Source organism: Eschrichtius robustus, chromosome 19, assembly GCF_028021215.1.
Source record: "Eschrichtius robustus isolate mEscRob2 chromosome 19, mEscRob2.pri, whole genome shotgun sequence".
In the NCBI taxonomy this organism is placed as follows: domain Eukaryota; kingdom Metazoa; phylum Chordata; class Mammalia; order Artiodactyla; family Eschrichtiidae; genus Eschrichtius; species Eschrichtius robustus.
Genome location: NC_090842.1, coordinates 62,108,012 through 62,126,022, shown reverse-complemented (window position 1 = coordinate 62,126,022; position 18,011 = coordinate 62,108,012). Strand labels below are relative to the sequence as shown.

The 18,011-nt window shown below is 47.0% G+C and overlaps 1 protein-coding gene across 1 annotated transcript in view; it reads right to left on the bottom strand.

Annotated features, from left to right (window-relative positions):
* The window catches only part of GRIN2D (glutamate ionotropic receptor NMDA type subunit 2D), a 29,388-nt gene that overhangs the window by 2,803 nt on the left and 8,574 nt on the right, over positions 1–18,011 (bottom strand). Inside the window, exons 4-9 of the mRNA XM_068527632.1 lie at positions 17,469–17,680; positions 17,028–17,196; positions 16,312–16,465; positions 13,737–13,862; positions 13,307–13,536; positions 11,997–12,157 (exon numbers count right to left, since the gene is read on the bottom strand). Of these exons, the coding sequence (XP_068383733.1) occupies positions 11,997–12,157; positions 13,307–13,536; positions 13,737–13,862; positions 16,312–16,465; positions 17,028–17,196; positions 17,469–17,680 (1,052 nt within the window). The remainder of the gene's footprint in view (positions 1–11,996; positions 12,158–13,306; positions 13,537–13,736; positions 13,863–16,311; positions 16,466–17,027; positions 17,197–17,468; positions 17,681–18,011) is intronic.

The following is an 18,011-nucleotide window of genomic DNA, read 5'->3' as shown; positions in this document are numbered from 1 at the left end:
ATGACTTCTGTTGTTCCAAACACTGTTCTATCTACTGTAGTAACTCCATTCTCTCAACACTCCTATGAGGTAGAAACTATTATCTCCATTATTCAGACCGGGGAAACGCAGGCCCAGACGTGTATCTTAATTTGCTTGGGTTCTCCCTCTAGGCCCTGATATCTACAATTTGGTGGGAAGATAAGCACGGATACGGAATTAGTAGTTCTCACTGATGAATACATTGTGGCACTCGCCACATGTCACTTCCTTCCCAACTGCTGCCATTTTACATTTATCTCTGCGATGATTTGATTAATCTCAGCCTCTCCTACCACAATGCAAGCCCCTCTAGGGCAGGATCCAAGACCATCACGTTCTAGGCTGTGACCCAGCAGTTCCTGACACATACAAGGTGGTCGTAAATATTTGCGGAGTAAATGAATGAATGGATAAAGGAATCCACACTTCTGTGGATTACACACTGTGTAACTATCCTATGACATAAGGTAAGTACTCATGATCTGACCTGTGAAGATGTCCAGGGTGTATTAATGAGAAAAAAAAAACCACTAGTCCCGGAATCCTAGATAGAATATAGCTCCATAGTTATTTTGTGGGGTGAAATTTTGGTCATCTTAATTGTAGACACCAGACTAGTTCTTAGAGGGAGGTATCTGTCTTTTCTAGTCCAACATTGTCCAAAAGAACATTCTGGGATGATGGAAATGTCCCATCTGCGCAGCCTAACATGGCAGCCAACATGGCTCTGGAGCACTTGAAATGTGATCAGTACGACAAAGGGATGTAACTTTAAATTGTATTTAATTTTAATTAATTAAATTAATTTTTTTTTTTGCCACGCCAAGGCATGTGGGATCTTAGTTCTCCGACCAGAGATTGAACCCCTGCCCCCTGCATTGGAAGCACGGAGTCTCAACCACTGGACCTCCAGGGAAGTCCCTAATTTAAATTTAAATAGTCTTGGACAGCTCAGGTCTGGGGAAAACAAGAGACATCAAGGCATGTGGCTGGATGCTTGGTGAGGAGAAGGCAAAGGGTCTTCCTGACATGAATACATCACCTGGAGTCTTGAGTTGTTTGCCTGTCTGTTGATGTGAAAACCTCTGTGTCCCCAAACTTTCAGTGAAGCCCTGTCCACACACTCACATAAGCGCATATAAATGCCTTGTGCGCATGGTTGGTTGCATACAAATTAAGGAAAAGGACAGACTTAATCCTTGCACCCCAAAAGGGGAGACAGAGAGAGGATTCTCCAGATAGAATGGATCCAGCTGAAGCAACAACTTGGGGTGGGGCAGAGAATTCAAAGCTCTGGAACGTGGGGAGGGCATTCGCCACCCCGTAGTTGGAGAATGGGGTTTGAATTCATCTTATACAGATCCTAACAGGCAGGGAGAGCCCAGCTGACATCTGGAAACATACACAGTACATAGGCGAGAAAAATACCGCACTACCTGCGGGCACTGCTGCCTTGTCGGCAAACTGTAATTTCTCTCGAGGTGTCTCTTTGTTTAGGAAAATGCCCTTGGTGGGCGAAAGGTGAATTGTTTAAGGTGTTTAAGTGGGAAGAACTCGGAGTTTCCTGAGTCGGGCCAAAGAGGAGGGATGGAGGCGCTGGGGACTAGATGGAAGGAGGGTCTTCAGGGGTCCTGGGAGGGGGGCGTGTACAAGGGAGAGGTGTGGGAGGAAAGAACGGAGAAGTATTTTAGAGCCAACAGTCAAGACTTCCAGTGGTGGGAAGGTGAGCAGGGCTTTCAGGAAGAGGAGCTGAGAATCTGCTTTGAATTTAATCGTTTGCTCAGTTATTCTGGGATATAATGCCTGCCTCTTTCCCCACCTCCTTACTCCCTACCCACCCCCCCACATTGATCCTAAACCTCTAGTAAAACTCAGCCATGTCCACCAGCCTGTTTTTGGGAAAAATAAAACTTCCCACCCTGTTGCCAGAGGGATCTTGACATTTGAGTCAGCTCCCGTCCCTCCTCGGCTCCCGTCCGTCCTCAGTTCACTGTGCTTCGCGGGCTCCCCACTTCACTCCCCACAAGGCTCTTTGTCAGCAAACACCCCCACACCCCTCCTTACCCCTCTGCCTTGTCTCCCATGCACACCTCCCTCACTAAGTCTGCTCCAGCCACCCTGGGCTTTGTACAGTTCCTGGATTGCTCCAGTCTGCTCCTGCCTCAGGGCCTTTGCACTGGCCATTCTCTCTGCTGGAATAATATCCTTCTCCCAGATAGCCGCCTGGCTGGCCTCCTCACCTCCTTCAAGTGTTTGCTCCAAAGGCACCTTCCCTGGTACACTGTTTAATACTGCAACCTGTAGCCTCCTTCCTGGGTCTCCCAAACTCTCTCACCCTGCCCTATTTTTGTCCATAGCACTTACCTCCTTGTAACTATAAAATGTTTTTAGTTATTAGCTTTATCATTCATCTCCCCGCCGCCCCCCCCCCCCACTGGAATTTAAGTTCCGTGAAGGAGCAGACGTTGCTTGCCCGGCTCACTGCTGTATCCACAGGGTCTAAAACAGCACCTGGCATACAACACATGCTTAATAAAGAGGGGTTGAATGAATGAATTCAGGCTGGTTTGAGACCAGCATTCTGTGTGCCAATCACTGGAGCTGAGAGGTAAGATTTCATTAATAGGGAAAAGATGCCAAGAGGCTTTCCTCTACGGAAAACGCAAGAGAACAGTGTGTACTTTCAGTGAGGAATGTATAAAGATGTGTGTGTATACATGGTTGAATTGATCTAGAAAAAATGAAAAATAATGCTTCCTTTAGGGAAAGGGGGACTTGATGTTTCCTTTTCGGCCCTCATAAGTGAGTAAGAAATTGAACCTCTCCCATGGAATGGGCTTCCAGAACTGGCTGGGAGAAGCTGTGTTTCTTTCTTTCTTTTTAAGAGATGCATTTCCTTTCTCTTCCTGTGAGGTTGCTTGCCCTCAGTGGTAGGGTAAGCCCCCATTTGGAATGTGAGCTAGCCAAAGCCATGAGGCTGCCAATCCCTTGTACCTCTCTGTAAGGATGGAATTTTCTAGTGTTGTCCAAGGTGGTAGCCACTAGCCACAGGTGGCTATTTGAATTCCAATTTTAATTAAAATTTAAAATTCAGTTCTGTAGTTACACCAACCTCATCTCCAGTGTTTGAGAGCTGTTGGCTACCATATTGGACTGCTGACATCTTGAACATTTCCATCATTGCAGAAGGGGCTGTAGGAGAGCGCTGCTCTAGACACACATGTGTCTGTCTTCCAGACTAGAATGGAAGCGCTAGGAGAATAGAGACTTTGATTTGTTCACTGCTATACCCTCAGTGCCTAGCCCAGTGTCTGGTGCAAGAAGACCTTAATAAATATTTATTGGATGCATGAATGAATGAATGAATGAGTGCCTTTTAACTTGCATATGGTTAGGGGTATCTTGCCAGGGAGATCATGATTCATTATTTGTTTTCTTCTTTGGTCCTCTCTATTTTAAAAACATATATATAGTATGTCTACATATACAAATATATACATATATATGTGTGTATATATATATATATATATATATATATATATATATATATATATATATATATATATATATATATATGACTAACCCAGGAAAAGAGACCAAAAAATACTGATATTGGGGATTCCCCAACAAAAATGGTCCAGACAGCTCACCCTACAGTGAAGTTCACAGTCAACAACCCTGCTTATGTGCTCACAGACCCACCACTTCCAGAATTTTGGATGCCCACTCCCAAATATGAACTAACTATTAAGGATTACTAGACATCAGATAAAGGCTCTAACAAGAAAGATAGAAACAAGGAATGGCCCAGGTTCAATCCCTGGTTGGGGAACTAAGATCCTGCAAGCCGTGTGGCACGGCAAAAAAAAAAAAAAAAAGAAAGAAAGAAAGATAGAAACAAAACAAATAGGAAGTGGAGGGGGGGGGAACTTGGAGGAAACATGCAGACATGCAGAGAGTAGAAGATGTAAAAAAAAAAAGAAAAACCCAACAACTATCATTAATATCATCAGAGAAACAAGACAAGATATTGCAGCTTTGAACCATGAATAGGATATTATAAAGTAGGATACTACAGAATAATACTATAAAATTTACAAAATACCATAAAAATTCAGAGATCAAAAAAGAGTTCTTAGAAATCAAAAATATACTAGCAGAAGTGATAAAGCTTAATACAAGAGTGGGAGATAATATTAAGAAAATCTCCCAGGGAGTAGGGCAGAAAGAGAAAGAGTTAGAAAAATAAGAGAGAGAATAAAAGAAATGGATAGTCCAGGAAGCCCAATATCAAGTTAATAAGAGTTCTAGAAAGAAAAAACAGAAATGGAAGGAAGAGGCGAACTGTAATTGAAAGAATTCAAGAAAATTTCCCAGAATGAATGACCTCAGGATACGACTGAAAGGTCCAGTCATAGAAAATAGAAAAAGAAGACACATGAAAATAGATGAAGACACGTTGCTGAGAACTGTCAGCACACTGAGGACAGGGAAAAGAAAAACGGGTCACATACAGGGCTTAGGAATCCAAATGACTGGATTTTTCAACAATAACACTGGAAATTAGAAGACAGTGGAGTGATGCCTTCAAAATTCTGGAGGAAAATGATCTCCAGCCCAGAATTTTATACCCAGCCAGATGGCCCATCAAGAGTAAAGATGTTTTCATGTATGCAATGTCTCCAAAATGTATCTCCCATGTGCCTTTTGTCAGGAAGCTCAAAAGAACAAGGGAACAAAACACAGGAAGAGTAAGAAATGGGATACAACAGGATCCGAACCAGGAAGGAGGTGATGGGATCAAGATGGCGGCTATGTTCCAGACTGGAGCAGGTCAGAGGCCATGTGAGAAACTTCTTTAATAAGATGAAATTAATGGAGTACCTGATGCCTCTGAACACATAAAGAAGAAATTCATATAGTTAGTGGAGAATTTGGATTTGAATTAGTTAAGCACAAGGAAAACTCAGACACTAGGCAATTGAAAAAAAAAAAGACAATATTGACGCCAGGAAAAACAAACAATTGTGTAGGAGAGGAAAGGAATCATGGTTTACTATGTGTGGCATCTATGGGAGCATTTACACGGTCAACAAGTAAACACTGAATATTCATCTAGCCAGAATCACAATGTGGGAGCTTGGAATAATTTAAATAACAGTATGAGTATGTGTCTTCCATAGTGAGAAGTGAATGGAAAATGCCTAAAATTGAAAAATCAAGAGGTAGTCATAGAGACATGGTATTTTGAGACAGGGAGGTAAAGAGCAAAATGATACAATAAATGAGGTGAAAGCAGATTCCTCTGAGGTGGGAGAAATGGAGGGTAAAGAGGTGGGGGACCATTGGTCATTTTCATTTTCTAAAAAATCTTGTATTTGATTCTTCAAACTATGTGGATGTATAACTCTGATAAAAATTGGATGAAAAATTAGAAAAAAATGTAAAAAGGAATACCAGGGAGAAAAAGAATTCAGCAGAAGCAGGAAATCAGAGCAAGAGGTGACAGTGAGAAACAGGGGTATCCTTTGTGAACCTACAAAGCTTCTGGGTGAGGGGCACAAGGAGGGTGATTCTGGGTTTCTCGCTGGGCGACTGGGGTTATGTAGTACAGTGGTTGAGAGGTTGGACTGAGAATCAGACTGCCAGGGTTCAAATCCCAGCTCTGCCCCTCACCAGCTGTAGGGTCTTGCTCTGCGTTTGTCTTCTCATCTATAAAACAGGAATAATAATATTCACCTATAAAGAGTTGTGGGTTGAATTGTGTTCCCCAGTCTTTATACATTGAAGTCCTATCCCAGTGCCTCTGAATGTGCTCTTAATCAGAGAAAGGGTCTTTACAGTGGTGATCAAGTTAAAATGAGGTCATCAAAGTGGACCCTGATCCAGTATGAATGGTGTTCTTATAAAAAGGGGGAATTTAGATACAGAGACATGCACAAAGGGAAGATGATGTGAAAAGACACAGGAAGAAGATGGCCATCTATAAAGCCAAGGAGAGAGTCCTGGGACAGATCCTTCCTTCACAGCCCTCAGAGGGAACCAAGGAGGACTTCTAGCCTCCAGAGCCGTGAGACAATAAATTTTTGTTATGGTAGCCCTAGCAAACCGATAATGAACTTAAATGAGAACAGAACTTGATGTATAATAAACACTATAGTAAATTAAAAAGGTATGGGAATGATACCAAGCCTTGGCAAGCATGTGGAACAAATGGAACTTTCCTGCACTGCCTATGAGAGTGTAAACTGGTACAACCACTTTGGAAAAAGTCTGGCAGTATCTTTTGAAGCTAAGCAGACACCTCCCTGTGACATAGCAGGTCCGCCCGTGGGAATTTAACCAAGAAAAATGAATGTATATGTCCTCCAAACACTTGTACAAGAATCTTCATAGTAGAATATTCACAATGGCCAAACACTGGAAACAACCCAAATGTTCACCAATCAGGAGAGTGGAAGAATTCTGATATATTACTCTATTGGTATACTCAATGGAATACTGCAGTGAGCAAACTTGGTAGTAGCGTTGGATGAAGCAAGCTGGACACAAAAACTATTATATACACTGTTATATATACACTGTTTGATTCTGTTTATGTAATATTCAATGAACCAGGCAAAACTAATTTACAGTGATAATCTATGGTGACTAGAAGGGCAGAGGGGAACTAGAAATTTTCCATACCTTAACCTGGGTATGGTCACATGAACGTATAGCTGATCAATGAACCGCACACTTAAGATCTGTACATGGTGGGATGTAAACTGGTGCAGCCACTATAGAGAACAGTATGGAGTTTCCTTGAAAAGCTAAAAATAGAGCTACCATATGATCCAGCAATCCCACTCCTGGGCACATATCCGGAAAAGACAAAAATTCGAATTTGAAAAGACACATGCATTCCAGTGTTCACAACAGCACTATAAACAATAGCCAAGACATGGAAGCAACCTAAATGCTCATCGACAGATGAATGGATAAAGAAGATGTGGTATGTATGTGTGTATACACACACACACATAATGGAATATTATTCGGCTATAAAAAAGAATGAAATGATGCCATTTGCAGCAACTTGGATGGACCTAGAGATTATCATAATAAGTGAAGTAAGTCAGACAGAGAAAGGTAAATATCCTATGATATCACTTATATGTGGAAACTAAAATAATACAGGGGACTTCCCTGACGGTCCAGTAGTTAAGACTTCGCCTTCCAATGCAGGGGGTGGCGGGTTCAATCCCTGGTTGGGAAGTTAAGATCCCACATGCCTTGAGGCCAAAAAACCAAAACATGAAACAGAAGCAATACTGTAACAAATTCAATAAAGACTTTAAAAATGGTCCACATCAAAAAAACTTTTAAAAAAATACAAATGAACTTATTTACAAAATAGAAGTAGACTCACAGACATAGAAAATAAACTTATGGTTACCAAAGGGGAAAGCAGGTGAGGGATAAATTAGGAGTTTGGAATTAGCAGATACACAGTACTATATATAAAAGAGATCGACAAGGGCCTACTGTATAGCACAGGAATTATACTCATATCTTGTAATAACCTATAATGGAAAAGAATCTGAAAAAATCATACATATATATATATATATATGAATCTCTTTGCCGTACCCCTGAAACTAACCCATTATAAATCAACTATACTAGTATATATACATATTTATATACATACGTAATACATAGAGAGACCACATCAAAGTTCCCTTGGAGGAAATGGTGGCCACTTTAACGTGAGACCCACCCCCATGTTACAAGGAAATAGGTGGCTTAGCAGAGAGACTTTTTTTTTTTTTTTTTTTTTTACAATTCCTGTATCTATGGCTCCTCTGTGCTCAGAATGTGTGTTGGGGACCCCTTGAAACGGCCTCTGCTGTGTTCCAATAAAATTTTATTCACCGACAAAAAAAAATTTTTTTTTAATAAATCGATCATACTCCAATAAAAAAAGAAAAAGATCTGTGTATGTTACAGCTCAATTTTTAAAAAAAGGTGCAATATAAAAAGACACGGGATGAAGCCTCAAGCTCTTCTTATTAAGGGCTGGGACTGTGGCTGACATTTGGATGAAAAGAAAACTACAGGTATCCCTCCTTCTTTGAACTCAGGGGTGGGATAGATTTGGATTCATTTTTTTGAGACGGGGCTGGCCTCCCTTGCTGGTCACACTCTCACTGCTCTCCAAAACTCAGGAACCAAGTAGATGTGGGACATGAGGGTCCTACCCTTACCCAAGTCTTGGAATTCTTGCTCTCCAAACGTAAGAATGAGATAGACTGGGAATATGAGGGTTCCCTGTAGAAGTAAAAAAAAAAAAAAGAGGAAGGCAATTCCCCTGCCTCCCGAGGAAGGCGTTTGGTACTTGTGAAGTAAGGGGGGGCGGGGATGAGTCAGCTGGCTGGCTGGGGAGGATACTCTGGGGGTGAGTAAGGAAGTGAAAATTCCCAGGGGGGTGGGGAGGTGGCCAGAGCCCTTTTATGTTTCATGTTCATAAGCTTCACTATGAAACTTTTGGCATTTAGATGATGTAGACCCGGGCCGCCCAACTTGGTATCTACACACGTCCCTGTGGCTGGTTTAAACGCTTGAAAGGTGGCAAGTTTGAACTGAGATGTGTGGTGAGTGTAAAATGCACACTGGATTTCAAAAGGTGTGTGTGTTGGCGGGGGGGTGGGGGTGGGGGTGGGGCGGTGGAGGGCGGGAATTATGTGAAAGGTCGCAACCATTTTTATACTGATTATGTGTTGCAATAATATTTTGAATATACTAGGCTAAGTAAAATACATCATTAAAACGAATTTCACCTGTTTCTTTTTGTGTCTTTTAAAGTGGCTACTAACAATTTAGAATTACACAGTAGCTTCCATTTCCTTTCTGCTGGACAGTGCAGGCAAAGTGACGCCCTTCACGTTTCCAATCTTCAATCCAGCACACATAGGCTTGAGGTCTGGGCTTCTGTGGGGATTAAGCGAGAGATGGGCTCCAATTTTTTGGCTAATATGCTCCAGAGCTGGAAGACATGGGCCTGTGAGATGGTCCAGAAAGTGAATTCAATCTGGCAAAGGGGAGCTTGAAGCCAGGGTGACCCTGAGAAGCCCAGGAATTTGCACAGTTTTTAGGAAAGGGGTTACGGGGCTAAAGGTATCTAGATGCTAAGGGGTGGGAAACTCCAGATGACATCCGGGGGTCGGGGCAAGTACAGGAAGCGATTAAGAAGTGGAAGAAGGACAAGGAAAGAAGAGGAGGAGGAAAAGAAGAAAAAAGAAAAAGAGAGGAAAGGAAGGAAACAACAACAAAAGAGGTAAAAAGACAGAGTTCTAGAACTCCATGTGACAGCCACTAGCCAGACGCAACCAAGTCTGAATTGACATGAGCTGTGATTATAACATTCGAAGTACCCACCCTGCCCCCTGCCAAAACAGTGAAACATCTCATTAATTTTTTTTTTTTGGCCGTGGCACATGGCTTGTGGGATTTTAGTTCCCCGACCAGGGACTGAACCTGGGCCCTCAGCAGTGAGAGTGCCGAGTCCTAACCACTGGACTGCCAGGGAATTCCCCATCATTAATTTTGATATTACATATTGAAATGATAATATATTGGAGCTATTGGGTTAAATACAATGTACCATTTGAATTAATATCACCTGTTTCTTTTAGTATGGCTCCTGGATACATTTACATTACATATGTGGACCTACTGTATAGCCCAGGGAACTATATTGAATATCGTAACCTATAATTGAAAAGAATCTGAAAAAGTATATATATATATTTCAGTTATGTGTATACAACTGAATGGCTTTGCTGTACATCTGAAACATTGTAAATCAACTATACTTCAATTAAAAAAAAATGTTTCATGGGATTTCCCTGGTGGTCCAGTGATTGGGACTCCGTGCTTCCACTCTGAGGGCGCACTGGTTCGGTCCCCGGTTGGGGAACTAGGATCCCACATGCCGCCTGTTGTGGCCAAAATAACAACAAAAACCCATTCCCTATATGTGCCTGATTTTAAAAATAAATAAAATTTTAAAATGTTTCATGAATGAAAAAAATAAAATCACTCATCCACCATAAAAAAAAAGAAAAATATTACATATGTGGCTCCCCAGCTCTGCTCTAGAAAAAAGGCGGAGGAAACGCCTGGAAATATGAATAAGGAGGCGGAGAGGAGAGATCTTCACTTTTTACCTTATTATTTTTAACAAGTGTAGGTGTTAGGCAAATAAAACCTTTGAAGAGAAGGGGGAAAGAGATTTGGGAAGGGGAAACCTCGTTCATGAAGATTGGGAATGTGAAGGCAAAGGGTGCCAGGCACAGAGAAAGGGGGTGTCCTCCAGGCAGGGGAGCCCTGGGAAGGGGGCTGAGGGGGTCCATCGGGCTTCGCAGCTAAAGGAAAGACAGGAGGAAGGGTGTTCTGGAAACAAGCTTGAGGCTTTGTTCCCCACAGGTTCCCCGGGCATCTTTGAGAACCTGCGTGGAGCAGGGAACCACGTGACATGTCCCAACAATTCTAATCAAGACTGAGGGGTAAAAAAGATCCAGTTACAACTGGCACCTGCAGGGGTCAGCAGAGAGTGGGCCTGGGGGAAAGGTGTCAGGAGGGCAATACAGCTTCTGACTAACTGGTCCCTCTGATGTCCCCCTCCATTCATTCTCCACATGGAGGCCAGAGGGGGCATTTACAAACAGAAATCTGATCACATTGCTCCCCTACTTAAAGTCCCCCTTTCCCATGGCTTCTCACTGCCCTTCAAATAAAACCCAGCCCTGACCTCGGCCTCAGGGGTCACACCCTGTGTTCTACTCTCATCTACCCTCTAAACTGAGCTCTAACTGAGCTCGCCACCCTTCAGCCATGATGGCTTCTTGCTGTTCCTCTAAGAAGCCAAGACTGCTCGGGGCTCAGACCCTTTGCCTGCAAGGCTAGGCAAGTCCACCTAGCTAAGGAGGAGTCCCTCACCTCCTTCTGGGCTCTGTTCCAGTTACCTCCCCCAGAGGCCTGCCCTCAACACCCTGGTGAGTACACCCCAGCGCAGTCACACTCTAGCTCACAATCACTTTCTGAAATGATCATGCTGATTTTTGTTTGCATGTTTCTTGTTAATTTCCTACCTCTAGGTGGTAAGCTTGCTGTGGGCAGGAATTGTGATCTGTTTGTTCACTGCCTGGCATGGAGTCGAGGCTGAGAAAATAAATGCATGCTGAATGACTAAACCAATGAGGGACAGGGAGAGAGAGTCATTGTGCTTAGCTTTGTTGTAACCTTGGACTGCACTTTGGAGCCAGAACTTAACATTTCCCCATGATTTGGGAAACTGATGTTAAAAAAGAAAACAAAAACAAAAACAAAAACATATATATATATATCTCTCTCCAAGTATTGATTCCAGTGAGTTCAGATCTAATGATGATGATGATGGTAGTAATAATAATAATAACAGCAAATACCTACAGTGTGCCAGGCACTGTTCTAAGTGTTTTGCATGGATTAACTAATAATAATAACTATAATAATATATTATATTATTTAATAATATTGACTATAATAATATATTAACTAATAATAATAACTATAACAATTCTTATAAAAAACTTATGAGGTGGGTTCTCGTCATCCCCATTTTACAAAGGAGGAAACTGAGGCTCAGAGAGGTTGAGTAACTTGCCCAAGGTCACACAGCCAAGAAGGGACGAAGCCAGGATCTGAACCCTGGCAGTCTGGCTCCAGAATTCATAACCACTGGCTCTCTGAAAATATCCTAAGGCTCCTACTCCCAGAAGGGGGAGTTCATTCCCACGCTCAATGATCTCTGCCCTCCAAGCTGACCCACCCTGGGCTGGCCTCTGAGGCTGATGAATGACCCCTGACTCCTTGCCATCTCCGAGCCTCCTCAGGGGCCCCAGCAGCCCCACTCCCCACCCCCCACCTCCCGGCCCCCAGTCTGCGCTGACCCTGCCTTGAGCTGAGTGAGCGCTTCCTCTACGCGGGGCTGGTTGTAGCGCACCATGTAACTGTGCATGTCGGGGTAGTTGCTGCGGATGTTCTTCTCTGTGGACCCGTTGGGCACCGTCCCAAACTTCAGGGGCGGGTACTGCTCCTGGGGCCGCTGGAACTGGGGCAGAATGGGGAGTCATTAGGGCACCCCCCAGGGGGCATCTGGGTCAAGGATGTCCTCAACCAGCTGCTCCATTCTGGGGGACACTGGCAGACACCCCAGTCCAGAAGTGTTTCTCACACTTGCTCGCCATGACCCATGGAAACACTACTCTTCACCCATCACATACATCCGCAGTTATCTGTACGTATGTATGCAGATATGTATACACACCCACGCGCACACACAGTCAGGAGTAATATTGAAATATTTAATCCCCAGTATGGGCTGATCATGGTCCAATCAGAAGAGACACGGGCAACAAAGCTCCAGACCGGTCCCAGAGGCCCTTGATGGGCCAGGCATTAACCCTTAACTTGCTGGATCATGAGAGGTCCCAGGGGCAGGGGCTGGCATGGCACCGGCTGGGGAGCAGTTGCTAACAGTTCCCAATCTGTTCAGAAATAGTTCACTATTTTAACAACAGACCCAGCCAGATAGGTGTGTGCTGGCCTAATTACCTAGAATGCAGTCAAACATATTTTGTATTCTATTCTAATCCATTCCATTAAAAAAAAAAATGTCTGTTGTAATCCATTGAATTGGTTCCTCAACCTTCTAATAGGTCATGACACCCAGTTAACCACGTTAGTCTCAAAGTGTGCCGTGCAGACCACCAGTCCCTGAACAAACTGTGATCCGTGATGAGGTAAGTACAGAAACCAAGAGAGTGAGCGTTTCAAGCTATTTGACAGAATAATTTTATGTCTGTTGAACCTAATAAATAAAGGTGTGGGTTGGAATTTTGCACGTCTTGGTTTTAAATTTTATTTTACTTTTCCAGTAATGCCTTTCTATTATATTTTATAAAAGCATTGGTCTCCACTGGATTAGAAATGTCAAAAATTAGCCCTTCATCACATTTTGAGAGAAGCACTGGTCTAGAATATTCCATTTGGCACTACTGCCCCTAGAATATTTGGGGATACTCTCTTCTCCTTGGAATATTTAAATAGTCCATTGTGAAACATAACCATTTTCCTCCAGAATATTCCATTCTACCATTCTGGGACTCTTTCGGGGAAGAGACCCCCCCACGAATCCCCCCCTCCCCGCATCTGCCACCTCCAACCTCAGCCAATTCCCTCCCTCCCCAAACACTCATACCTTTCGGTCACTGAGCCCAGACACGGTATCCACATACTCCTCCTGGATCATGAAGGCGGCCAGGTTGGCTGTGTAGCTGGCGAGGAAGATGACGGCGAAGAAAGCCCACACCAGCACCATGATTTTGCTGGTGGTCCCCCGGGGGTTCTCCACGGGCACCGAGTTATTGAACACCAGGGCCCAGAGCAGCCAGATGGATTTCCCAATGGTGAAAGTTGAGCCGCCAGGGCCTGCAGGGGGCCAGGAGGGGGACATGGACCCCAAATCCCTTATGCTCAATGAGGGAGCAGAAAGAACTACAATTCCCAGTGGCCCCTGAGGCCCCTGTTGCCTCAGGAGACCATAGCTCTATCCCTGGGGCTGTGGGGAAACGTAGTTCTATCTGTGGTCCAGGCACTCTGAGGTAGGGTGATGGAGGAAGGGGACTCACGTTTGCCCGTGGCCAGGCTGCGGTTGTAGCCGACGGGACTGAGGTACTCAAAGATGAAAACGGTGACGGCGACCACAGTGAGGCACATGACGAACATCATCACCCACACGGCAGGGCTGTATGGCTCTGAGGGCAAGGGGGTGTGTGGCCATGACTCAGTCAAGCCAAGGCTTGGGTGCCCACAGACATGTGAACAAGGTACAGCCCAGATCTGACCCCGTCCTACTCTGCCCTCTTCTTGGGGACAGACTCATTGCCCGCCCAGACCCCTGGCAGGGGTGGTAGGGCAGTCTCTCCCAGAGAAAATCATCTCAATCATTTCTGTGACTTCAACCACCATATAGAAACTATCTCCTAAATATGTTTCCTGAGCCCCAGACCTGATTCTCCACCTCCCCCTGGCAATCCCTCCAGGCCATTCATGTCCCACACGGAGCCCAGCACCGACTCCCAGCCTCCCCATCCTGGGAGTTCACCGTCCATCCAGTCACCGCCCAGACCCTCCCTCCCGCATTTGCCACCCTCACTCCCTCCTTCCCTCCCCCTCACCAGCATCCTGTCAGTCCCCAGCCCTATGCTCCTGTCCTCCCCCCACCCCCCCACCTCGGCCTTTCCTCTCCATTCTCTCTGCCAACAAGGCTCAGGCCACATCCTGTCCCCTGGACCATCTCCCCATCCTCTCCTCTCCAGCCCTTCCCCCCACCACGGCCCTAGAAGCTCTTTCTACACCCAGAGATGACCTGGCCTCTCCCCAGCTCACAGCCCTCTGTGGCTCCCCAGTGCCCCCAGGACAAAGTCCCTGCCTCTCAGCCTTGTTTCCACTCTCATCTCTGGACTGATCATTTTTTCAAGAACCCATTGCTTTAACCACCCAGAACTCACAGTTCCCCAAACGAGCTACATCCTCTCTGCCTCTTTCTCAACAGCTCCCCTACCAGAGGCACCACCCTGACCTGTCCATCAGCCAAACCTGAGTTCCTGCGTCCCCTTCTCACACTGCTTCCGGGAGTTCACTGACAACAAACCCAAATCACTCTTTCTTGAGATCAGTACCCGGGATTTGACCTCCCTGGGCCAAGTGTAAGCGGCCAGGACTGCCCCTGTCACAGTAGGGTCACCAGCCTGGACTGTCACTGCAGTATCTGGGGACACGCCTGTCGCCTCCACTGGGCCACGTGATGGGGCATAAACATGACCTTGTCACTCCCTTGCTGAAAGCAGGGGCCCCACGTGGTGCCTGTCAGGGTGCCCTGCAGAGACCTTGGTGCAAAGAGGAGGCCACAAGAGACACCGTTGGGGAAATAGACAGAAAACAAAACACCAAAGAAGGGTTGTCCCTTCTCCTCTCAGCCCTTCCGCCTCCCAGGAGCTTTGCTCAGACTTCAGAGAGCAAGAGGGAACGGATGTGAACTGCTGCCCTTGGCCTGATGTACGCTTTCCCTTTTGTCTTCTCCAAGCTCAGTAAATGAGATCTCTACCTAATCTACCTCAAAGCCAGCAACCCATTGTGTGCCAGCTTTCTAACCGCATCCTAAGCCTGTTTACTTGTCTCACCCTCTTGGCCATCTTCCTATCCTGCACCCCAACGTCACTCTGCACAGACGTCTGCAGTAGCCTCCTCATGGGCCTCCTGCATCTGCAGACCCACTAGTGGGATATCTTAAAAGCCTGAATCTGATCGTCTATCCCCACACTACCGCCTGCAGTTAAAAGCCTTGCCATTGCAATAAAAGTAAAACCCAACCTTCCTACCATAGCAACCAAGGCCCTGCTCAATCCACCACCTGATACCCTCTCAGCCCTCACCTCCCACCTCTCCCATGATCACTCACTGCCCCCTCCCCAGGTCACACAGGCCTCCCGATAGTTCACAAATACCCCACGAACATTCCCACCTTGGGGCCTTTGCCCTTAATGTTCCATCTGCTTGGGACACTTTTCCAGCCAGATCTATGCAGGACCGGGTCACCTGCTCAGAAGGACCTGCCTGTCCACCCACAGCAACACCGACCCTATTCTTCTCTGTCTCTTCCCCCGGCTTAATTTCTCGTAGTATTCACCACCATATGAAATGATCTTGCCCATGTATCCCTTTAAGAGATTGTTTTCTGTCTCCCCCATGAGGCCCTGGGAGAGCTCTTAAAGGGCAAGGTTTCCTGTGCAGCCCAGAACCTGGCACATAGTAGGTGCTCAATAAACATTGTTTGATGGGGCCCATGCTCATCTCTTTTCCTCATCTCATACTTATATACAGGGGAAGATGGTTTTTGTGGGGCCTGCCGCTTATACAATTTGGAGGGTTCTCTTTAAGAAACAAGAAAATAAAATTATGAGTACAAGACCAGGTACAGGGCCTTGAAGGGGCTGTGCAGGAGAAGGTTCCTGAAGCTCAGACTTTCGTAGCTTCATGGTAAAATTGCCTCTGGTGGGGGAAATTCTCCCATTTTACAGGTTAGGGAACTGAGGCCCTCAGTTCACCGGAGTCACCCTGCTGGTACAAGCAATAGCAGGATGGGAAATGGACACACAGCTGCCCCCACACCCCACCCCTTGCCATTCCAGGGCCTGGGCTCACCGAGAAAGGCCGAGGGGGACACAGTGCCATTGCTACGCGCCACCATAACGCTGATGCCTGTCTCCACGAAGGGGACGGAGAAATCCACTATCTCGGACCGCTCCTCGTTGATGGTGAGAGAGCCAATGGCCATGTCCGCGCGCTGGTAGAACACCTGGGAGTGAGGACAGGGAGGGAGTGAGGGAACCCGGCTGGCTCAGGACAAAGACAGGTGCCAGGAGGAGACCAGTGACAGGATGATAGAAGGGCTAGGAGGGTGGCGGGGTGGATGAGGGGGACTCAGGCAGAATGGGGCAGGAAAGATGGAGGTGAGAGTCGGGAACAAGAGTGGGAAGAAGTGGCCTCCAGCCGCATCCTCCTCCCCCAGCAAGCCTCTGAAAGTTTTGGGCTCCATCCTCCAGGCCCCGCCCCCTTTCCCTAATAGTTCCACCCTCCGAGCCCCGCCTCCTTCGCCCCAAGTGTCCTTCCTCCTGGCCCCGCCCCTCCGCCAAGGTGGGTCCTCCTCGTGGCCCCGCCCCTTCAAATCCAGGCTTCTCACCTTTGGCCACGCCCCTTCGGCCCCAGAGTTCTCCCCTCATAGTGCCGCCCCCTCAGAGCCATGATTCCTGCCTCTTGGCTCCGCCCCCTGACCCAGCCGCTTCTCGGCCCTGACCTGGTCCCGACTCCGCCCCCCACCTGTCTTGTCCCCGCCCCCACCCTGTCCCCGCCCACCTCACCTCCCCGATCATGCCGTTCCAGACACCATCAATCTTTTTGCCGTGCTTGCCGTTGGTGACCAGGTAGAGGTCATAGCTGAAGCCGATGGTCTGCGCCAGCCGCTTCAGAATGTCGATGCAGAAGCCCTTGCAGCACCGCTTTTCTGGGCGGGGGGCGTCCGGCGGAGGGCTGCGGGGAGCGAGCAGGCTTGGGGATGTTGGGGATCCCTCCCCACCGCGCCCCCCCCCCCACCGCCTTATGGAGGGAGGGACGAGCAGCAGCTAAAACTATGGTGGGCATCGCTTTCTGGGGAAACTGAGGCTCAAAGGAATTACGTGACTTGTCCAAGGTCACCAAGCTGGACGGTTTCTGGGTCCCAGGGGAGGAGGCGGCTGGGGCTAGGACTACTAGGCTTCGAGAGAGGATTCTGAAGCTGGAACTCCTGGATCCCGGGCTGTCACCTGTGGGTGCGGTTGAGCTGGCTCCGGCAGGGGACGGAGTCTCGGATGCAAGTGCCACTGATGGGGTCGGCGGGCTCCACAATGACGAAAGGCCTCTCTTCCAGCGTGGCCACGGTGAGGTGCTGCGTGTCATCCACTGGCTGCAGGAAGCGACCGTAGCGGGACCACAGCGGGTACTTGAGGCGGAGAGTCTGCTGCTCCCAGCTGCCCACCTTGGCCAAGAGCAGGGGATTCAGGCTTCCTGAGGGGGACTTTCTAGAATGTTCTGGCCTTCATGGCCTGCCTTCCTCATAGCCGCGAGCTCCCAGCTCCTTCTCCCTCAGATCCAGGAGTCTGGGCCTCCTCCCCCACCTCTCCCTTGGACCCAGAAACCCTTTCCTCCTTCAGACCCACGAGTCTGGGCTTTCTTCTACCCGAACCCAGGGGTCTGGATTCCCAGTCCTTCCCCTTAGGACCTAGAAGTCCAGGCTCCCAGCCCCTTCCTCCGTCAGAGGCCAGAATCCAGGGCCTCAGCCCCCACCTCTGCCAGGAGTCTAGGTCCTC